This window comes from Schistocerca gregaria, chromosome 1 (assembly GCF_023897955.1).
Source record: "Schistocerca gregaria isolate iqSchGreg1 chromosome 1, iqSchGreg1.2, whole genome shotgun sequence".
Classification (NCBI taxonomy): Eukaryota; Metazoa; Arthropoda; class Insecta; order Orthoptera; family Acrididae; genus Schistocerca; species Schistocerca gregaria.
Genome location: NC_064920.1, coordinates 472544950 through 472569659, shown reverse-complemented (window position 1 = coordinate 472569659; position 24710 = coordinate 472544950). Strand labels below are relative to the sequence as shown.

General features: G+C 37.8%; 1 protein-coding gene across 3 annotated transcripts in view; it reads right to left on the bottom strand.

The window, feature by feature from the left end:
* Nucleotides 1-11534: 11534 nt before the first annotated feature.
* Nucleotides 11535-24710, bottom strand: part of LOC126353281 (probable cytochrome P450 304a1) — a 187466-nt gene continuing 174290 nt past the window's right edge. For 2 of the 3 annotated variants that reach the window (XM_050002751.1, XM_050002752.1), the window contains exons 8-10: nucleotides 22229-22370; nucleotides 21735-21928; nucleotides 11535-11933 (exon numbers count right to left, since the gene is read on the bottom strand). In XM_050002751.1, coding sequence (XP_049858708.1) covers nucleotides 21756-21928; nucleotides 22229-22370 — 315 coding nt within the window. In that variant the 3' untranslated portion in view covers nucleotides 11535-11933; nucleotides 21735-21755. Of the gene's footprint in view, nucleotides 11934-21695; nucleotides 21929-22228; nucleotides 22371-24710 lie in introns of all 3 variants that reach the window. The other variant, XR_007565197.1, reaches the window with a different exon arrangement.

Below are 24710 nucleotides of genomic sequence, written 5' to 3'. Positions count from 1 at the left end.
GTGTGTTGGAGGTCTCTAATCCCATTATCATTGGTTTGTACTCATTAGGCAGCCCACCTAACAAGATATATCCCAGCCACTCGTCTTTCACTTCAGAGTTAAGATCATTCAATTAACTCGAACAGTCCATGGGTACACTGCCGGTTCATTGTGTCCAACGGGCACAATATTTCGGCGATCAGACATGTCGCCATCGTCAGGTGCGCTGACGAACTGAGCTCCTGAGGGCGGGCGGCCGATTTAAATCCCCTGCCCCCATTGGCCGCTCTCTTCGCCGTCCGCGCTCGCGCGCCGGCGGTCGCGGAGACGTGGGCGTCGGAATCTGTCATAGCGTCGATGTTCTTGCTACGACCGCCCTGGTCGACAATTCGTACTTCTTGCTGAGAGTCTTCTTAATTTCATTCAAAGCCTTGCTGAGATTGTAGGCGCAATCTCGGTTGATAAGATCTTCCCTGGTGCGAATTTCGATAGAATCCCATATAATGCTGTCCAAATATTTAGAGCTCTGAGTCAGGACCTTATTACGCTCATAATCCATCTCGTGTTTCTCGGACAACCAGTGCTCTGCTATCGCCGACTTATTTAGATGTTTCAGCCGAGTGTGCCTTTGATGTTCTCGGCAACGATCTTCGATGGTGCGTACTGTTTGTCCGATATAAGTCTTCCCACACTCACAGGGAATTTGGTATATGCTGGCCTTCCTCAAACCGAGGTCATCTTTCACACTTTCCAGTAATGCCCATGTTTTATTGGGCAGGCAAAAGACGGTTTTAACTTGGTGTTTCTTTAATATACGGCCCATTTTCCCCGATAGTGCGCCATCGTACGGAATAAAGGCAGTGGCTACCTCCTCTTCCGTGACTCCATCCGTCTCCACAGGTTGTGCTGTGATGGTTGGACAGAGAGCGCGTCTAATATGCCATTCCGAGTACCCGTTTTTTCGGAACACTGTTTTGAGGTGTAGACAAAACACAACCATGTTAATAGGAACGTCTATAAAAGCGTCCGTGTCAACTGCGGCAAAGATAAATATGTAGCAGAGGCATCGATTCTAAATTCCAACAGATATGTTACCCTTAATGTTATTTTCCAAATATGACTGATGTGTTCTCTCCAGGTCAACTTGGAGTCAATATGGAATTGTAAAAGTTTAATCGTTCTATTTTCAGTATTAGTAGATAGTCCTAAAAGAAGACAATGGGTCTTGTCACGGTTACATAGAAGTCTGTTACAGGAGAACCATTTAACTGCAGCATCCTGTGACTTTTGTTGTAATACTGATGTATCTTGATGAGGTGTAATTGTCATCATGTCATCTGCAGAACAGTCCACAGATTTGGGAATATGATGTGGCAAATTGTTGGTTGCATTTATGGAAAAGAATGGTCAAAGAACTGATCCCTATAGTATGCCTTCTCAACAGTTTTCTTAAGAGAATTTCTGTTCTCACTGAGACTTATTGTTTTGTGTTACATAAGTCAGAAGCAATTACTTTTATTGATTTATTATACACCCCATAAAATTCAAGCCTCTCAAACAATATTTCACAAGGAATACAATCAAAGGCTTTACTTAGGTCTCATGAAACAAGTGAGAGCTCACTCTTATTTTCACAAGCAGTGATTATCTGGCTTACAATGTTGAGAACTGCTGAAGTGGTTCTTTTTCCTGTCTGTAACCAAGCGGAGTGTTTCAAAGAACATTATTTCTTCAGTCTGGATGACTTTCCTGATATCTTCCCCTTTTCCTAGACCTCTCCTTCACCCCTCTTCCTTCCCCTTCAACCCTTCTGCCTGAAGAAGGAGCCACTGGCTCCGAAAGCTTGGCTAATTACAACCCTCTTTTATGAGGATGTTCTGCTGCCGCTTTGATGAGTAGATTTTTTATCTTTCCAGTTAAATTATTTTGTCAAAAATTGATTGTTCTGTTGTTATAATAGCATATGTAACTGAACCTAAACAGTTAAGCAGATCATCAAAGTGTTCCTTGCGGTTCAATTTGTCATCAATGCACACACCCAGAAATTTTGGATGTTTTGCCCTAGCCAAAGACTTCTGTTCAAAGTCGGTATTTATCATTGGTGTTAAGACATTTGCTGTACAGAACTGTACATATTGTGTTTTCTGAAAATTTAGTGAGACTCATCTAGCAGAGAACTTTACAATTTCTTCAGCTAATTCTTGTTTTTTGAGTGTGACTACTATACTTCTACCATCAGCAAAAATAAGCAGTTTTGCATCTTCTTGAATATAGAGTGACAAGTGATTAGTTCATATTAAGAACAATAAGGAACCCAAGACTGAACCCTGTGGGACACCATTCTTGATACATCCTCAATTAGAGGGCTGCTGATTTTTGTGGTCTATCTGAACTGTTAATTTCAACCTTCAGCATTCATCCAGTTAAATATAGATTAAACCATTTGTGCACTGTCATACTCATACCACGATACTTAAGTTTATCTATGAGAATTTCATGATTACACAGTCAAATGCCTATCAGAGATCACAAAATATCTCAATGGGTGATGTTCTGTAATGCAGAACATTTAATACTTGATCAGTGGAAGCATATATAGCATTTTCTGTGGAAAAGTCATTCTGAAAACTAAATTGACATTTTCTTAGTACTTCATTTTTACAAATATGTGAAGTTACTCTTGAATACAATACTTTTTCTAGAATTTTGGATAAAGCTGTCAGAAATGGGATTTGGTGGTAGTTGCCAGCATCAGACTTAACCCCTTTTTTAAGCAATGGCTTAATAATAGCATATTTCAGTCTATACAGAACACTGTCATTTCACTGAGCTATTATGTATGTGGTGAGAAACTTACTTATCTGTTGGCAACACACTTTTAGAACTCTATTGGAAATGCCATCACTTTCATGCAAGCTTTTACTTTTGAGTGACTTTATAATTCTCATAATTTCAGTAGCAGGGATGTGTTGAATTTCAATTTTATCAAACTGTATAGATAGTGCCTCTTCCATAAGTACAGCCTTGCATTTTCTAATGAACGGCTGGATTCTATTTTCTCTATAAGACTTAAAAAATAATTATTAAAAGTATTTTCTAATTCTGAATTTTTGTTAACAAACTTTTCATTGAGACTGATAGTCTCCCTGAGCTCTCTGTTGCACTCTTTCCTTTTAACAATATTCCAAATTGTTTTAATTTTATTATCAGAAGTGCTAATTTCAGACATAATGCACATACTTCTGTACTTTTTAATAAATTTCCTTAATGCAGTGCAGTAGTTTTTATAACATTCGACTGTTTCTGGATCATTATTCATTCTAATTGTAAGATACATTTCCCTTTCCTGTTTACAAGATATTTTTATCCTTTTAGTAAGCCATGGCTTTTTAGATGATTTCTTATAATTATGTTCCACTGTTTTCTTAGGGAAACTGTTTTCAAATATATTCATAAGCTATCATGCAATGGGTTAAATTTTGATTTACTGGTGGGTTCTGTGTACACCTATCCCAGTCTGTCTGTTGCAAGCTTTCCCTAAAATTTGCAACTGTTAAATTGTTAATTGAACACACTATTTTGGATGACTGTTTTGAATTGCCATATGGAGCTATGTTATATACTGTAGCTAGTTGTGCATCATGACCAGAAAGATCATTCTTAGCAGGAAAATTTTTATTAGATTAAATGTATCTTGGTCTACCAACGTACTGCTTTCCTGGACTACCCGAGCAGGAAAATCAATAACTGGTGTCACATAGAAAGAATCACATAATACTTCAAAATCATGATTTATAACAGACTCTTCTGCCTGACAGATAGCACAGCAGAAAATCCAAGATTTTCAGAAATAGCTGACTGCTTCCCAGTGGGGTCCTAAAAATAGCTACAGTTATAAAAGTATAAGTGGATGGAAGTGAATGACTGAGGATGGAAAAAATCACTTTCTCACACATTGTGCTTAAAAATAAGATATAAAACATTTTGAGTAGCATTTTAGGCATCAGTGAAGTGCAGGGATGTAGTCGGAATTTTCTAGAAAGTTTCTTTTAAACCGGATTTTTCCATAAAGTTCCAAAACCTTATAAGATATATATAGCTGAAAATTATAACAACATTACTATCAATATCTTTTCTTCGGTTTCCAAAATCTGAATGCTGTGCAATATCAAAATCAAATATATCAAATTTCGAATGTGAGTATAAGTTGCAGCTCGGATAACCATAGATAACATACATGGTCTATGTTTTTGACAGTCACATTATAACCATAACTGAGAGAGGATCAAAACCAAGAATACCAAAAAGTAAAAAGTAAACATTGAAATAATAAAGTGATTTGGAAAAAAATTACTACTCAAATAATAAACTGATTTCTTAAAGAAACATACTTTTTCTTACTATGTATTCAACTGTTTCCTTAAAATCTTTAACAAAGTGAGCATAAGCATTTTTTTACTTGTGTTATGTATTGCTAATGATTTACAGAAAGTCTTTGAGAGTACTGGATGTAACTCCCAAAGACTTAGAAGATAATGCAAGTGTAAAGACAGGAGTATCAATTTTCTAATATTGTCATGCCATTTTCTCAAATAACTGCTTGTCATTCCAATACTGACTCCAACGAATGAAACAAATGCCCACTTTAAAAAGTCATTTGTAAGGCAGCACATAAAAACACCTGAACAACTCATAAGCTAAATATAACAGGATATTATCAAAAATCATACCAACAACGCCAACAGCAGTAGCAATTGAAAAGTCACCAATAGCCGAAAGCTTACCAGCAACAAGAACCCCTATATCACACCTACGATAGCAGTAACAACACCAACATCAACTACAACCATCCCAGTGACAAGAGGAAGTTCAGCAATTCCAGTGAGAAGAAATGTAAGGCGACCATGTCAAATGTAATATTTTTTATTTCCAAAAAGCCTCAAGATCAAATTAGGATAAATAGTGCACCTGTCAACAACACCTCCAGTAGCAATCCTTGGAGCAAAAAAAGAAACCACATCAACATCAACCACACAAGAAGAATGACCAAAGATATGGAGAACTGCCCCTTTTCACCATCAAAACATTTTCTTATGACCAGTGGAGAAAACCAACTCATGCTTCAAGATGAGGAGGAAGATATCCCACATAATTTAAATTCAGGAATAAAGGTGTGTGGTCAATCAAGTACAATCAGAAAAAAAACTAAAATCTCACCAGGTCACTCTTCCTTATCAGAATATACAGTCACTTAGGAGTAGAGTAAGTGAGCTGGAAATCTTGTTATCAAATGAACTCAGATATGTTAATATACTTTGCTTAACTGAACACTGGCTGAAAGAAAATGAGATAAAGACAGTGAAAAATAATGGTTTATGTGTTAGCAGCAAAAAATTGTAGAAATCAGTTTACACATGGAGGGAACTGCATATACATAAAGAAACATATCGAATTCAATAACTTGGACAATGTTTAATCCTTAAACACTAAGAAAGATTTTGATATGTCAGGCATAGAAATTCCAGCATTCAAGTTAATTGTAATATGTTTACATAGATCTCCAGATAGTCACTTAAAAAATTCAACACTCAACTTGATACTTTGCTAAATAATGTAGTAACAAACCGAACAACAGTTCTAATATGTGGAGACCTAAATGTAGACTTTAATAAGTGAAGCAGTTCAAATGTTGATGAACATAGTAACAGCCAACAATTTGGAGATTACGATCCACTCCCCTACAGATGAAATGAATCATTCTAGTACTACCACAGACCAAATAATAATTAGCTGCAAAACAAAATATAAATAAGCTGTAATTAAAACTGGACTGGCAGGCCATCATGCATATGCTACAAGGTTTTGTATAAACACTAATTCATCCTATAATTATATGAGGAAGACTACACACGTGGGCAGAATTTTCAGTATTATCTGCAACAAGTATCATGGGAGACAGTATATAGTACAGAAAATATTTCTGATAAGTTTCAGACATTCAAGAATATATTTAAATATTATTTGGTCTTGCTTTTCCTTTGAAAACCAAAACAACCCAAACCACTAAATGCAACAAGTGGATTACTAGTGGTATAAGGAAATCTTGTGCTAGAAAATAGTACCTACACAATATTCCAAGAAGGTACAACACAACTCCGGAGTTCGATAGTTACTTCAAAAAATATAAATCTATCTTGAATAACATAGTAAAGGAGGCAAAGAAACGAGACTATGACAGATACATAGAACATGCTTCAAACAAAATCAAAGCAATCTGGCAAGTTGTACAGAAAGAAACTCAATCTGATAAAAATAGGTTAATAATATTGTATTAAAGGCTGGCTTGGAAAATATTAATAACCCAGAGGGAGTAGCTAATATACTTAATAACTATTTTATAAGTGTAACAGAGAAACTAGTACAACAGGCCTCCAACAGAAAACAGCATACAGAAACAGGGGAAAAGGTCTCAAGCAAATCAGTGTTCTTGTACTCAACAAATGTAGAAGTAGTACAGGTTACAATAAAAAGTCTCATAATGAAACACTCTGCAGGAATAGATGATATACTTGATTTCATTACAAAGAAATGTGGGGACCTCATTACTGAGTCCTTAACTAACCCACTTTTGCTATAGGAACTTTTCCTTCATGTTTGAAAATAGCAAAAGTAAAGCCATTGTACAATAAAGGTAACAAAGATGAAATTTGCAACTACAGACCATTGGCACTTTTGTCTGTTTTCTCAAAAATATTGGAAAGGCTCTTCAATAACAGACTTCTTAGAGGATACTGGCATTCTGTTAGAACCTCAACATGGATTTAGAGCAAACTGTTAAATTGAATCAACAGTTCACTTCATTCTATTTGAGGTGCTGTTAGCATTAGATAACAAAAAACTTACCATGGGCATATTTTTAGATTTGTAAAAGGTATTTGACACTATAAATCATGAAAAGTTGTTACACAAGCTAGAAAATCTTGGCGTCAGAGGAACCGCTAACAACTGGCTCAGCTCTTATCTTAAGAACAGGGAACAGTATGTGGAAATAGATCAGGAAAGGCATAATGTCATTAGGAAATACACACTTCTAATCAAGCTGCGGAGCTATGGGGTATCGTCTCAGTTGTGCGACTGGATTCGTGATTTCCTGTCAGGAAGGTCGCAGTTCGTAGTAATAGACGGCAAATCATAGAGTAAAACTGAAGTGATATCAGGTGTTCCCCAGGGAAGCGTCCTGGGACCTCTGCTGTTCCTGATCTATATAAATGACCTGGGTGACAATCTGAGCAGTTCTCTTAGATTGTTCGCAGATGATGCTGTAATTTACCGTCTAGTAAGGTCATCCGAAGACCAGTATCAGTTGCAAAGCAATTTAGAAAAGATTGCTGTATGGTGTGGCAGGTGGCAGTTGACGCTAAATAACGAAAAGTGTGAGATGATCCACATGAGTTCCAAAAGAAATCCGTTGGAATTCGATTACTCGATAAATAGTACAATTCTCAAGGCTGTCAATTCAACTAAGTACCTGGGTGCTAAAATTACGAACAACTTCAGTTGGAAGGACCACATACATAATATTGTCAGGAAGGCGAGCCAAAGGTTACGTTTCATTGGCAGGACACTTAGAAGATGCAACAAGTCCACTAAAGAGACAGCTTACACTACACTCGTTCGTCCTCTGTTAGAATATTGCTGCGTGGTGTGGGATCCTTACCAGGCGGGATTGACGGAGGACATCGAAAGGGTGCAAAAAAGGGCAGCTCGTTTTGTATTATCACGTTATAGGGGAGAGAGTGTGGCAGATATGATACACGAGTTGGGATGGAAGTCATTACAGCATAGACATTTTTCGTCGCGGCGAGACCTTTTTACGAAATTTCAGTCACCAACTTTCTCTTCCGAATGCGAAAATATTTTGTTGAGCCCAACCTACATAGGTAGGAATGATCATCAAAATAAAATAAGAGAAATCAGAGCTCGAACAGAAAGGTTTAGGTGTTCGTTTTTCCCGCTCGCTGTTTGGGAGTGGAACAGTAGAGAGATAGTATGATTGTGGCTCGATGAACCCTCTGCCGAGCACTTAAATGTGAATTGCAGAGTAGTAATGTAGATGTAGATGTAGATGTACCAAGCTACTGACTGTTAAATACGGTGTACCACAAGGATCAGTAATGGGTTCAGTCCCATTCTTACTCTATGTAAATGACCTAAACATAAGCACTGACAGCAGTAAAATATTTCAATTTGCTGGTGGTACAAGCATTCTAATTACAGGGAACTCAGAAGAAACCCTTGTAAAAAACATAAGAGAAGCCACTGACAGGCTAAAATGTTACTTTGACTTAATAACCACTGGGAAAACTGTAGCTGTGGATATACACACAGCCCAAACAAAACAATCTGATATAACCCAATTTAGAGCTATATGGACAGATGATTACCAAAACATCCCATACCAAATTTCTTGGATTTCATCCACAAGACAGCTCAAGGTGGAAAGTACATATTGAGCAAATTAACAAAAAATTAAAGACTTCTTGTTTTGTGTTGTGTATATTAAAAATTTGTACCAGCTACAACACTCAACCAGTTGTATATTATACAGATGTACAATCTCACCTCCGGTATGGGATTATATTGTGGGGAAATTCTGGAGATGCCATCAAAAATTCAAAATTTAAAAAAAAATTGTAATAATAATGGAAGGGGTAGATAATTGCAAATCATGTAGATGATAGTTTCAAAAAAGGATGATCCTGCCTCTTGAAAGAAACTTCCACATGCATACATATCTTCTCCGATGGCAATAGGATCCTTTCAGTAGTAAAACTGTCATTTTCACAAGGCCAGAATCATGTGGCAGGAGCTCGTGCAGCACAATAGTGAAGTGTTGTTGATGTCTTGAGCTCCAAATTTACCAAATCTGAACATGATGGAACACATCTGGGACACTATCAGTCACCAGCTTCATGCCCACAAACCATCTTCCTAAAATTTACTGGAACTATTTGACTTCTGCATAGACACCAGGAAAATTGCAAAGGATTTGTTGAATCGATGTGGTATAAAATCTTGGCTGTATTGCATTCCATAGGTGGACCAACATTCTATTAAGCTGGTGTTCATAATGTTCTGACTCATCAGAGTTCAGAGTAAAGTATGGGAAGGTAATGTATTGAATTCTGGCTCTAGTCAGGACAAACAGGCCCTATTGACTGCCATGTCATCCTCAGCCAGTGGCACCATCGAATGCAGTAGGGGGGACCATGTGGACACCAAGTCTCTCTCCCAGTCATCATCAGGTTTCTTGACCTCTGAACCAATACTAACCAGATGAGTAGCACCTCATCTGGTCTCACAAGGCTGAGTGCATACCATCCCAATCCTTCCACGAAGGAAAAGTGTGTGGCAGCACCAAGAATCAGGTCCAGGTCGCCTGCATGTCAGTCAGCCAAGTTGACCACACTGCCATGGAGACAGGTAGTGTAAAGAAAATAAGTGAGTTATAATATAATGCAGAAAATTCTTTTTTGTTTCAGGCACTTTTGACTAAGTAGATAAAGAGAGCTGTTGACTTTCACATGCATGTACATTTGGAAGCAAAAAAGGATTTTGTTGCTGTAGATAAGTTAAAACACACGATACAATTCTCATTAAATGAGTGTATAAAAACAGTCTGTTGTATCTGTCTCATTTTATTTAATCATTTCATAAAACAATAAATACTCCTTGATTTTTCTTTTCATGTCGAGAGCCAAGAACATAGGTACTGAGAATAGTGTATATGAAATATAAAAATGGCAGCATGAGCTACAAGAAATACACAATAATTCTGATCATTTAGAGCAAAGTAGATCATAAAGATATCTTTCTGGACAAAAATAGGTTCAAGATGAGATTTTTCAATTAGCTTTTATAAAGAAACTGCCACTCATATGCAGATAATCATTTTATTTGTATAAAACTGACATCTTATATATAGCTTTTAAGGAATATATATTAAAGAGTGCAGTGACTGCCACTTCATGTCACTGCCAGATGAGAAGCAACACAGTCCAAGCAATGAAGGCACAGTGTCTGGCTACAACTACCTTGGACAATCCACCAAAGAGATAAACAACAACAACACTATCCACAGCGTGCTGGGAAGACTCACTGGCTAGCCAGCAGGCCAAATTCTATATGACGAATAGAGGGCTAACCATCGTGACCTGGAAGCAAGTCTTGCCTTCCCCTATCACCACACTTATGCAGGCACAAATACTATGAGCGGCCTTATTTAAATGAGCATGCAAGCTCCTACAGCCATTTCATCTCGTGTCACTATGCTAGTTGCTATCGATGCCAACAATTTCAATTTAAAACCATGCTCCGAATTCTGGGCTAGCATTTTGGTGTCTTCTATTATTGACTGTCTACACTTGACCTGACTACCTGGATACTGTTAATTAGAATGGACTCTGGTGTGTGAACTGGACTTGTATTTTCATTGTGTGCAATAAAAATGTGTCAGTAATTGATCTTGCGTTCTTTCAGTCATAATAAAGAGTAAAATGCAATTCTCTTTTTTAAGAATAATGTTGTACTAAAGTATTAAGTTCGTTATTGGTCCTTAAAGCTACTGATACTTTAGCAAATACTGGATTGCAAATAAGTTATTTTACAGGCAAATTCTCACAGTGCATTTTTTAAAAAAACAAGCAGCATTTTTGCGAAAACAGAATTAAGTTATTTCATTCATGACGTGGTAACTTTATGAGAGAAAAATTTCCTGTCGGTACACAATCAACATAGAGTTTTTCAAATCTAACCTCTTTTTGAATACACATTACAGCTGATTACTTGTGGTTCTCTTTCCAAACTACTGTGTTAGCTCCTGCCACACTGGTGAGTATGGTGTGTGTGAACATTGCTCCAGCTTTGAGTTGGAAAATTTTGTCTGTACAGGATTTCTTGTGTATTAAATTTTAGTTGATAAAGATATCTTGTGGTATAATGTATGCAGTCAGGTTTTACCATATATTATTTAAATTTGTGGCACAAAATTTTATCCATTACCTTGTCTCCATTTTATTGAGGTTTTATGAAACAAAGATCACTTATATGTTTCTAGCTCTGGTCTCATTAATAAATTATCCTAAAGGTTGATAGCTGGCAGAACATACAATAGTTGTCACAGTTGCTGATATCTCTCATAAACAGAAAACAAGAGCAGATGTTTGTCCTTTATAAGCTACGAAAATTTTGCAACTTGATCCCTAAATGTTATGTGCAGTGACTTTGATATGGCGAAAGGAAGGAACTGTGCAAATATACAAATACTTATTAGTGCCCATATAACTTCAGTGTTTTCCATAAACATAAGTATACCCATTACCATATGTAGTAAGTATCATTTCTACATAAAGACTTCACTCTGAATACAGAAAACTGCTTCTGGATTTAAAAAAAGGGTATATCAAAAATTCAGGAAATCAAACTTTTTATGAAGCAACTTGCCCTGATTGCAGTAATGATGTGGTGGATTATCATAATGCCAATTACACTGAACATAAAATTATATGCTTCCACTCTTTATTCATAAATATTGCAAATGTATGACTATTAGAAACACAAAAAACAGTTCTCCACTAAAGTGACAGTCATTTTCTTTTGATGGAAACTGCCATCTGCTGGCCTGTGAAACTTTTCCTGTCAAAATACTTTTATCACCAATGATATATAAATTTATAAAAAACTGCCAACCTGACAGTGTCCAAGAACATACTGGCAAAATTTTGAATTAATTTTATATTAACATTGTCCTAGGTTGCAGCCTTGTGTTGAACATCCACAAACATATTCATCCAAATATTAGTATCCTTTATGTGAAGCACATAGATGGATGCGATCTGTTGCATTGGTATATTCTTCAAAATCCTGAGTATTGCCGTAGGAATCAGTCCAGTTACCTGAGAAAATATAATTAAATTTTTTTATAGTATACAGAAAACAATAAAGAGGATGACATATCTGTCTCTCTCTCTCTCTCTCTCTCTCTCTCTCTCTCTCACACACACACACACACACACACACACACAATCACCACACTTTTCTAAAAGGATTTGCTCCTTTCGAATGCCATGATGTCTTCCTGTGGACATGTTACTTGTTAGTTTAAAATGTTCTTTTGGGATATTATCAAAAAATATTCTCATCATGAAACCATATCATAGCATTCTTTTGAGCTGGAATGCTATTATCAGTATCTTGCAATTGAAGCTCAAAAATATTCTCATCATACAAACATATCGTAGCATCCTTTTCAGCTCTGATGCAATTGTCAGGCTCCTGCACCTGAAGCTACAGTTGTGTGTCCTTAATCTCTTTTTTATATTTCTGTGATAGGAAGAGTGGAGGAACTTCATAGCATTTTTAGGAGGCAAAAGATGTACATGTTAAGGGCCCATCTATGACATGATGTAGTGTAATTTATAGAACATTGGCTTGAAACTGAGTAACCTTTCTGTAATTCATATTACAAACTATAATGCACATTAAAAACTATTTCAGAACTTTCAAAAGAGGTGGTGCTTATGTGATATTACTTAGGAATAGTACTCAGTTTTTCAAACTATAGAAAAAAGTGCCTTAATATTTAGAAACATTTTTCTCTTGTTGAGATTAGGCAATCAAAACTTATCATTATCTGTATCTAAGGTGCAACAGATGGTACCTATTTCAGTGAAAATTTGAACAAATTATGATCCTCTGTATGACCAAAAGCAAAGAAATTACATTGTGTGATGATTTAAATAATATTAACTTTGCAGTTGAATCAACTGATTTATCTACTGAGTACATTATTTTTGCAAACATGGCCAAACTACAAACAAGAGTAACACTTCAGTTGATGCCATGTTTATGAAACCTATCTCTACAGCAGAACTCAATTTACATAATTTGACAAATGGGCTTTCTGACCACGGAGGCTCCCTACATAAAACACAACAGATGCACATGAGTAGAAACAGATCATAATTACCAAAACTGATCTTCAAGTCTCATATCAAAGATTACAAGAATTTAACAACAAAAGGGCAGGGTGCAACCAGCTGTGGAATGTGGTGCATGTTGGAACAAATGATGCCCATCATCTGGACTCTGAGACCATGCTAAGATTATTCCAGTGATTGACACAAAATAATAAAAAGAGCAACCTTGCTTATGAGATTCCAGTGAAGCTTGCAATCTACAGCTTTGCTCCAGAACTGATCTTGGCCCCAAGGTTCTGAATCAAATGGAAGGCCTGAACCAGAGATTTTGAAGGTTGTGTGACAACCTAGGCAGTGACTTCTTATGTTTGGATCATAAGAGTTGATAATTACTGGGTTACCATAATTGGGTCTTGATAACACTACACATCAGTTGCTGCTACAAAGGTAGCCAAGTGTGCTGCTGCAGGTAGCTGACTGTCAGTGTGGTGCACACAAGGTTTTTTTAGATTAGGAAATTCTCCATCCAGTCCAGAAAATGACAGCTGTAGGAGACCATGAAGTATTATTGTAAGATATAAAGACAGGCTCCTAGGGGTGAGAGTACTAAGATCCAAATGACCAACTGCTGAAGCAATTGCAATGAAGCACCAGAGTTTGAAGTGCTCCTCATAGCTCACAAATACTGGGGCTTATGGGCGCTCAACATCGAGGTCATCAGCGTCACAAATACTAAGCACAGGAAGTTGGTAAAAACTTAAAATTGATATTAGTGGGATTTTTGGGGTAATTTAAATGCACATAGTAGGACAGGCTAATGGGATGCGAAGGTTATGTATTCATTGCAGTAGACTCTCAAGCTCAGATATAGATATGGAAACGGCATGTGACATCCTTTGGGCAGGGCTAAGTATCAATGGTGGGCATAAACTGAATAGTAGGTCTTATCAACCCCCTGACTCACACCCAGATGTAACCAAAACTTTAGAGCAGGTATCACCTTGCTAGTAAATGTGTTCCCAAGTCAAATTATCATCAATGAAGGAGATTTTCATCATACAACAACTGACCAGGTTAATTACTGCTTTGTAAATGATGGACATGTCAAAACATCATGTACAACAACGCTAAATGATTACTCTGTAACCACTTAGAAAAGATAGTTTAGAAGCCCACTAGTAACAAAAATATATTAGAGCTATTGGAAACAAGTTTACTTCCCTTCTTTGAGGATATTCACATTGAATCTCATGTCAATGGCCATGAGATAGTTGTAGCAACTACATAAAGAGGCAGAAGTACATCTCAAGGAGGAATCTGAAACATTTAGTTTTGGGCAGCAGGATGTAGAAGAACTGTGGCTCAAGTTTTGTAGGATAGTTTACCAAGCACTGGGTAAATATGTACGTAGCAGAATAGTTCATGATGAGAGAAGAGTCGTTGTAAAGAAACCTCTAGAAATCCGTGACTACTGCACAAGAGATGTAACACAATACGTAGGGCTGTAGGTAGAGAGACACTAAAGGGAACATGTTTGGTACTCTAAAGAGATGTGCTTGACCTGGCAGACTGTATTAATAGCAAACTAACACCTTTCACAGATAAACAGTTAAAAATACAATGAAGTAATGTCTCAAAATAACTGCTAAATATTCGACCAGATCTTGAAATGTTTCAAAATAGTGCAAAGAGTCTCAATTTGCTTTAAGTGAACAGAAATGGAAATATGTCAACATTCTATGAATACAACATCAATTTAAGTCACAGATGAAATCAGTCGACTAACACAAATACACTGAAGAGGCAAAGAAACTGATACACCAACCAAACATCGTGTAGGGCACCCGCGAGCATACAGAAGTGCTGCAACATGACATCGCATGGACTCAATGTCTGAAGTAGGGCTGGAGGGAACTGATACCATGAATCCTCCAGGGCTCTCCATAAATCCATAAGAGTACGAGGGGATGGAGATCACTTCTCAACAACATGTTGCAGGCATCCCAGATATTCTCAAAAATGTTCATATCCAGGGAGTTTGGTGATACGTGGAAGTGTTTAAACCCAGAAGGGCGTTCCTGGAGCCACTCTGTAGCAATTCTGAATGTGTGGGGTGTTGCATTGTCCTGCTGAAATTTTGCAAATCCATCGGAATGCACAATGGAGATGAATGGATGTGGGTGATCAGACAGGATGTTTATATATGTGTCACCTAGCAGAGTCATATGTAGACATATCAGGGGTTCCATATCACGCCAACTGCACACACCCCACACCATTACAGAGCCTCCATCAGCTTGAATAGTCCCTGCTAACATTCAGAGTCCATCGATTCACGAAGTTGTCTCCATATCTGTACATGTCCATCCACTCAATACAATTTGAAATGAGACTCATTTGACCAGGCAACATGTTTCCAGTCATCAACAGTACAATGTCAGTGTTGACCAGCTCATGTGAGGCATAATGCTTTGTGTTGTGCAGTCATCAAGGGAAAAGGAGTGGGCCCTCGACTCTGAAAGCCAATATCGACGATGTTTCATTGAATGGTTTGCATGCTGATACTTGTTGATGGCTCAGCATTGAAATCTGCAGCAATTTACAGAAGGATTCCACTTCTGTCACATTGAATGATTGTCTTTTGTTGTTGTTGGTCCTGTTCTTGCAGGATCTTTTTGCGGCTGCAGTGCTATTGGAGATTTGATGTTTTCAGAATGAAATTTTTACTCTGCAGCCCGAGTGTGCACTGATATGAACACAGTTTTAATCTGCCAGGAAGTTTCATTTGATGTTTTACTGGATTCATGATATTCACAGTACACTCGTGAAATGGTCATACGGGAATATTCCCACTTCGTCACTACCTCACAGATGCTGTGTTGCATTGCTCATGTGCCAACTATAACACCATGTTCAAATTCACTTAAATCTGGATAACCTGTGATTGTAGCAGCAGTAACCAATCTAACAACTGCATCAGACACTTGTTGTCTTACATAGGCGTTGCTGACCACAGCATCATATTCTGCCTCTTTACATAACTCTGTATTTGCATGTGCACGCCTATACTAGTTTCTTTGGTGCTTCAGTGTGGCTGGTTGGCAAAATTTTTCGAGATATGAAGTGGAAAGATCATGTAAGCTTCATTATTAAGCAGGAGGCATACTTCAAGCTCATTGGCAGTATACAAGGGAAATACAACCTACCTACACATAAGACTGCTTACAGAACATTACTGCAACTCACCACATAATATGCTTAAGTGTGTAGAATTTGTATCAAATAACACTGACCGGAGTACCTGGACTCATGAATGTAACTCTGCAGAACTTTAGTATTCATACTGGATAGACCATGAATTTACCAATATACAGAGAGCTAATACTGTTCTGTATGAAACAATATACTTTGTTTGAAGTATTAGATAATAACAGCAGCTGTGTAGTATAGAAGGAGAGGAGTGGCTTTTTGCAAAGTAGCTATTTTTCTCCTAACATACATATATATAACGTAATTTAGATGTAATCCCATAATAATCAGATTGAGTACATTAGAATTATTCATAATTTGTTGTTAGTGTACTTTAGAGTAGTAGCCAGCAGTGGTTGTTTCTGCCTGTTAACTCATTCCATATTCCTGAAGGCTCTCCTTCCAGATGGGACTGACAGAAAACAGTGTATGGATGAATGAATGGTCACAGGTTTGTCTGATCCATGAAAAGGCATCAAAGAAAACCTGAAAAACTTGAACTGGTAGGCATTTGAATACAGCCACTTATGATTCACCAAAAGCCAAGTTACAGTTCAAGAACCAATGTATAATGAGGTATCTATGAATATACTGCGACCTTTTCCCATTCAGGTAACACTGACTTTGTGGCATCATTTACCATCCACTATAAAGTTGAAGTAGTTAGTATACTTTAGAGAAGTAACCAGCAGTGGTTGTTTCTGCCTGTTAACTCATTCCTTATTCCTGAAGGCTCTCCTTCCAGATGGGACTGACAGGAAACAGTGTGTGGATGAGTGATGGTCACAGGTTTGCCTGACCCATAAAACGGCATGGTTGTCATGGTTTGCATGCTGTTTAAGATAAAAGAACATACAAATTCAGCTGCATACTGGCTGTTAACAGGGGAGTAGATCTAGCTAGAGATGTGGTTGTCATTTTGTCAGCTTTTCTCTGTGCAACTTAAGAGAAATTCCATTTGTAACGTGTTCCGTATTCAAAGTTAATACAGAGCTAAAGCCTTTACATTTGTTGAATGAGCCACATTACTTCATAATTGCCAACACTTTCCCTGAAACTGTAAAGCTGCTGTTGCCACAACTTGTGGCTAGAACAATTTAAAATACTGAGTGTTCTCAGGGACAGACGTTTCAGGTCACTAAGGTGTGGCAACCTTGAAAGTTTCATGTTAAAAGTGAGACCCACAAAACTCATGGTGTCTTAAAATTAAGAACAGTATCCCTCATATTCAACTCAGGAAAGTTTAAAACTGAATGGGAATTGTTAAAAGTACACACACGGACTTCTTGCTTGACAATTTAAAACTTCTCCTCCAACTGTTGAAGAGTCACTTACATGTGACAAATTGTTGCAAGGCATGAAGAGGAAATTCTCAGCAAAAAAGGGCACTGGACAGGATATTTAACAATGGACATGATCTTATTAATAGCTATGGCCAAGACAGTGACACTTAAGACATTACCTAGAGGGACACTATTCTCTTGCTCAAAGGAATCAGAGAGGACATCACTGACTCAATGTCTAAAATAGCAGAGCGAGGCGAAGGATGTTATGAAGATGGACAGACTTCCTCAAAAACCCCATTCATGGAGCTGCCCAAGGATAATATTCTACCAAAAGGTACTGTAGGCCTTCTTGATGTCAAAAAGTATAGCCAGGAGATGACGCCAGTGCATTAAAGCCTATTTTATATCTGTTTCTAGAAGAGCTAGCTTATCAAAGGTGATGTGATACCCCCTGAAGCCACACTGAATGCATCTAAGGAGCTGTCTGGATTCTAAGATCCAGAGAAGGCGCTATTTGGCCATCTGCTCCATGGTCTTTCCCACACCATTAGAGAGGGCAACAATATGATAACTACTTGGGTATGCTCAGTACTTCCCACGTCTTAAGAATGGAATTAAAATGCCCTCTCACCACAAGTCAGGAAGGTGACAGATGCCCAAATGTGGTTAAAAAGACTAAGGAGGATTTCTTTGCTACACCATGTGAGCTGCCGTAATGTGCTATAAGTGACCCTATGGAGACCAGGTGATGTGTCACAAGCTGCAGCTAGGGAAGAATCCAGCTCCCTCATGGAGAAGGGGCAGTTGTATTCTTCATCAGTGATTGAATGGAAGTTTCAACTCTGGAAATCTCAATTCTGGCTGACAGTGGTGGTAGCTATTGCAAAATAGGCCACCATAGTCTGGGCAATGTCTTGCAGAGTGGTCTATAGACTTCTGATCACCTTTACAACAGCCACTGTGCACTTGACACCTCTTCCAGAAATCCTCCTAATGGCCTTCCATATAACTGTACTTTTAGTGGAATGGTGTAGGGTTGTCAGAAACTGTTACCACACTCCCTTCTTGTGCTCCGTAATAAGTCAGTAACACATTGCCCTTGCTTCCCAAAAGGCTCCAAGGTTCTCTCCAGTTGGGTAGCATTTGAACCTGGGCAGAGCAGCCCACCTGGACCTGATTGCAGAATGGCATTGATCATTCCACCAAGAACAAGTTGCCTTTCCAACTGGGCTGAAGAATGTGGAATGGCTTACCCTTTTAGCCAGTTCCTATACTATCCTCTTTCTCCTTCTTCAATAGGGACTGATAACATCAGCAGTTTGGTCCCATAGGACATTACCACAATTTTTCCTTCTTCAAACAGATTGCAGTACCAGATCTACCTTTATTTACACTATTTTCACAAAGTATTAAACTTCTTGTCTCATTGTCCTCATCAAAAGAAAAAGCGATTCCTTTTTTTTCTATCATGAAGACACCAATTTTAAATGTAGGATGTTACATATTACTACATAGTTTTGCAAGAAACTAGTTGTAAATGAAACACTGTAGTTTTGTTCAAAACAAAGAACTTGAAATTATGGATACACTAGGTGGGTCAAATTTACTGTTTCTACTTCAGGCATTGATTACTTATTCTTATGATGAGACAAACATGCTATCTAACTTAATGGAAATACTGTATACTGAAAATCTTTGTTTAATCCACCCCACTCATACTTTAAAGTATTATTCATTAAGTTTGAAGTATTGGAAAATAAGGAAAGTTTTGTGGTAAGTAAATCATTGTAAAGTTAAGAATCTTGTAAATATTACAAGATTGATGATGCTGATTTGCTATACTGCATCTGTTTTCATTATGGTTTATGAAATTTTTATGATGCTGACATTTGCTGGTGGTATGACTGTGTATAATAGAATCTAACTACAGTGCTGAACACACACTCTTAGTTGGCCCCTCTGTGATCCATGGAAGTTGTCTAATTTTGTGCCACTATGGAATAGTTATGTTCAGTGTCAACCGTAGCTATACAACAGTATTGTTCCCCCTAACAATAAGTAGTTGTTGTGAAAATAGTGTTGATCTGTGTGCACTGTTGTGTGTAGTGATTGTTAATATTATTTACAAAAATGAGCAAAGAGGCTGTGCCTGATCCTTCTAGTGACTCACTATACACTTCATGACATATGAATCTACGACTTGTTTGTTTAATTTGTACACTATAATCTGGCTGCTTTGGGGGAAAGGAGGTGGGGCTTGTCTCAGTAGCCAACGTGCTATGAACTGATCGCAAGCTTCTGCTCTCAGCATATTCCATTCAGGGGCCAAGTAAAAGTGTGCAGTCAGTACACTGATAACCTGTAGCAATCAGAGACGTAGAAACCTATAAACTAAACTATATATTGAACTTGTCAACAGCTGAGAGGCAATTTCTTCTTTTATGTTTTAGCCTCCTGGCCTATCACTTCAGTATCCTGTCTTCTGGGTTTCTCTGTGGTGAGGTTTTTATTATATGAACAATGATGCACTGTGTTCATGATGTTGTTGTTATGTGGAAGGTGGTTGTGACACTGTTGTTATCAAGATGATGATGATGATGATGATGATGATGATGATGATGATGATGATGATGATGATGATGATTGCAGAGTATTATGGGAGCTTATGAAGTATTATGTGAGGAATATGTTGATTTTATGGTTAGGAAATAATTGTTATAAAATATCAATTATGTTCATGGAATCATATGGCAATGAATACACAATGAATTATACGATTCTGGAGAGCAATTAATAGTATAGTTAATGACAAGATAGAATGTAAAGTGGTAATTGTGATTTACTGGTACTGTGTGTGAAAAACAGTGGAAATCCTTGGTTCAAATCAATAACTTTATTATGAATACAAGTACATGGGATAATGATTCATTCTTAAACAACTAAACAATCATTAGAAACTGTCTTGCTATAATTACTGTTTGGAATGACACCAGACTGGAGGAGGAGGGGGGCGGGGGAAGAGAGAATCTTCTAATGAAACACACTGTCTGTGAAATTGTGCCTGCAAATGCAATATGTTCACATTATGCTGGGGGAGGGGGAGTTAACACTTGAATAACTTGTTATTGACATAGTTAACTAAGGATTATTTTTCAACATTACACTATGTGGAGGAACTGCAATCCCCATTCTTAATCAAGAGCTGAAACTAGAGATGGCAGAGACCTTGGATGCTGGTGCATGGAGCAAAGTTGTGCTGATATGATCATCATCTCCAACCTGCTCATCTGTTGTACACAATAAACAATGCTGTAAAATGTGTTAAAACCTTCTGCATTTAACATTTTTCAAGTTCAATATGGTTATCACACTCCAACCATAAAAAACACCTCTGTACCGTAACAACCACCTCTTGTGTAATTCACTCTTGGCACTCCACATGATGGATGGAAACACTCTGCAGACATTCCCAAAACCAAAACTCTTCAAGTCTACTTCACAATCACATCACAATCACATCACCTGCTTTGGCAGCTACAGAAGGGCTGAGATGGCTCTGATGGATTTCTGAAAATTGTAATATGGAAGGAGAATCGTCAACTTAGGTTTGTGGGGTTAATTTTAGAAAAGTGTTGTTCATCTGTAAAGGAGACCATGTCTAGAAGACTAGTGTGACACATTCTTGAATACGGCTCAATTGTTTGGAGTCTCCACAACCAATTCACAGATGGTTACTAGATTTATTACCACTGCATTTAATCAACATCCAAGTATAACATAGATGCTTCAGGAACTCAAGTGGGAATCCCTGGAAGAAAGGCGATGTTCTTTTTGAGGAACACTGCTGAGAAAATTTAGAGAACTGGCATTTGAAGCTGACTGTGGAATGATCCTACTGCTGCCAACAGACATTTTACATAAGGACCATTAAAATAAGATACCAGAAATTAGGGCTCATGCGGAGGCATTCAAAAACATTACACCAGTCTATCTGCCAAACTGCAGTCCTGGCTTATGTATTCAGCCAGCACAATGTATCTAAACAGATATTGTGTGTGTGTGTGTTTGTTTCAGTGAGTTAGCGAGTTTGTACCTTTACTTCTTAATTAATCACATTCAGCAAGAGCTTTTTATACCATACTGAAATGCAATACTAATTTCTAATGTTTGTCCAGTATCCTAATCTGATTATCAATAAATGTACCTATTGCCTCATGCCTGTATTTTCATTGTGGATGTTCACCTGGGAATGTGATATGTCCTATCAGCGAGGCACAAACCGTGCCCAGAATGCAGGAGCTGTCTCGATGATGCCTGGAATGTTGCTGTCTGGCAAAGGCATGCCATCTGGCTCGACTGAAAAGTTCTGCAGGAGTGTCGAGAATGTGAGAAACAAATTCTGGCGGGAAAAAGTCTCTCCAGCACACAGACGTTTACCTGCAACATAGAGGGGTCTGTATGTGTACATATTCTTCTTCTGTTATCAGCAAAAGTCTAGCAAGTCTTAAATGACATGCAGTAAGACAAAGATAAAAACTGGGGTTCAAATATAATTGTGGCAATTTGTTATGACATGAACAACTCAATGATAGTGAGTACTTTCTCTCTCTTAAACACAACTTATATAATACTTTTCTTGTAGTGATGCATTGTTCAAAGGTGGGTATCAGTGTTACCAGATTGGATTCTTGGTAAATCTAAAAAATGACTGTAACACTAAAGAGGCAGTATACATACCAGCCCCAAATGGCAGGGTAAAGTCTTTCTTGCTGAGTTTTCCATCAGTATCCAAAAACCGCTCAGGTCTGAAGTTGTTTGGATCACCCCACAGATCTCCATCCATGTGTATGCTAACCAAGCATGTTATCACAACAGTTCCCTACAATAAGAAAATCACATATTCAGTTCTTTCACATATTGTTTTAATTTGTAACTCACATACAAGGAAGGAATTAGTATTCTGATGGAAAATTCACTCTCAACTGAAAGTCAAGAATTATTCATTACCCCCATGTTTTTGATATTCACTGAAGCTGAAGCCTGTAACGCAATCCCTTGTTCCAAAAATACCAGAAAAAGATTCAAAAACAACAGTATATAAATCTGTATACAGTGCACAAGATCTACAATCTAGACTAATCCTTGTTTGAACTAGTTTATTCTAATACTGAAATAAATGAATGTTAGTACAGATTGCTACTCATCACATAGAGGAGGCTTTGATTGAGACAAGCACATTTTCCACACACACACACACACACACACACAGGCACTTCTAAATCCAATGAATCGGATAGCTTAGATTACTTTTCAATATACTTTTGCAAATGCCGGTCTGTCACTCAACACTTCCTCTATGGGGTAATTTATATTGTTGTTTAGACATAGTTAAGGAAGTATTCATAACTGAAGACTCATGGAAACTTCTTGCACTTAAAAATCTGACTCTGCTAAGAATTACTTGTTTTAGGACTCACACATCTTATTTGAAACCCTCATTTTGTTCTTTACAAAGAAGAAAACTTTATCTTCCTTGAGAATTTGTGTAATTCAAAAAGTTTTTTATTCAACATATTGTTGTGAAAATAATTCCACAATGTTTTAATCTTAAAATGTAATTGTTTTAAAATTTTAGTGTTACTGTCTTGTAGCCATTCTTCCCTGTGTCAAAGAATGCATCATTTTACTGCAAAAATATGTTTCATATACCAACTTTTCGCTAGGCGTGATGTACAGTGCCCCTGGCAGACATTCTCTATCAGTCTCCATTTAGCAATCAACTTCAATACTTTAAGAAGTCAGTCTCAAAACCTGTTTAGCAAAGAAATTAACATGTTTTTGTAAAATCAGCCTCAGTTTAGCCGCCTGCAATAAGTTATCATCTGCATAGTTAGTCTCTGAACTTAATTTTCAATAAATTTTCAAGAAAATTTGAACTATGAAGTTGACCACTGTTAAAATGACACTGACTAAATCACAAATATTGATGGATAGCAAAGTAGATGAATTAATTTGAATATTATCCTAACTATCAGTTCCTGTATACAACATTTGTTAGCTCAGATATTGAAAAGGACAGTATTAAATGCATCAATGACACAGCTAATTTACACACACCAAGAGAATTTTTGGAAAGGTAAGTATACTTTCTTATGTTAGGAGTGTGTTACTCTGGTTTTGTTGCTATTGTTGTTGTATTCAGTTCAAAGAGTGGCTTTATGCAGCTCTCCATGATAATCTATCCTGTACAAGCATCTTCATCTCAGAACAACTGCTGCAACTTAAATCTATTTGAACACACTTAGTATAATCATACCTTGGTCTCCTTCTACAATTTTTGCTCCCCTCACTTCCCTAATTACCAAACTGATGATTCCTTCTTTCCTCAAGATGTATCCTGTCAACTGAGTTCTTCTTAGTCAAGTTGTGCCATAAATTTCTTTTTCTCCCAGTTTGACCCAGTACTTCCCGATTATTTAATCTACACATCTAATATTCAGCATGCTTTGTACCAACATACACTCCTGGAAATTGAAATAAGAACATCGTGAATTCATTGTCCCAGGAAGGGGAAACTTTATTGACACATTCCTGGGGTCAGATACATCACATGATCACACTGACAGAACCACAAGCACATAGACACAGGCAACAGAGCATGCACAATGTCGGCACTAGTAAAGTGTATATCCACCTTTCGCAGCAATGCACGCTGCTATTCTCCCATGGAGACAATCGTAGAGATGCTGGATGTAGTCTTGTGGAACGGCTTGCCATGCCATTTCCACCTGGCGCCTCAGTTGGACCAGCGTTCGTGCTGGACGTGCAGACCACGTGAGACGATGCTTCATCCAGTTCCAAACATGCTCAATGGGGGACAGATCCGGAGATCTTGCTGGCCAGGGTAGTTGACTTACACCTTCTAGAGCACGTTGGGTGGCACGGGATACATGCGGACGTGCATTGTCCTGTTGGAACAGCAAGTTCCCTTGCCGGTCTAGGAATGGTAGAACGATGGGTTCGATGACGCTTTGGATGTACCGTGCACTATTCAGTGTCCCCTCGACGATCACCAGAGGTGTACGGCCAGTGTAGGAGATCGCTCCCCACACCATGATGCCGGGTGTTGGCCCTGTGTGCCTCGGTCGTATGCAGTCCTGATTGTGGCGCTCACCTGCATGGCGCCAAACACGCATACGACCATCATTGGCACCAACGC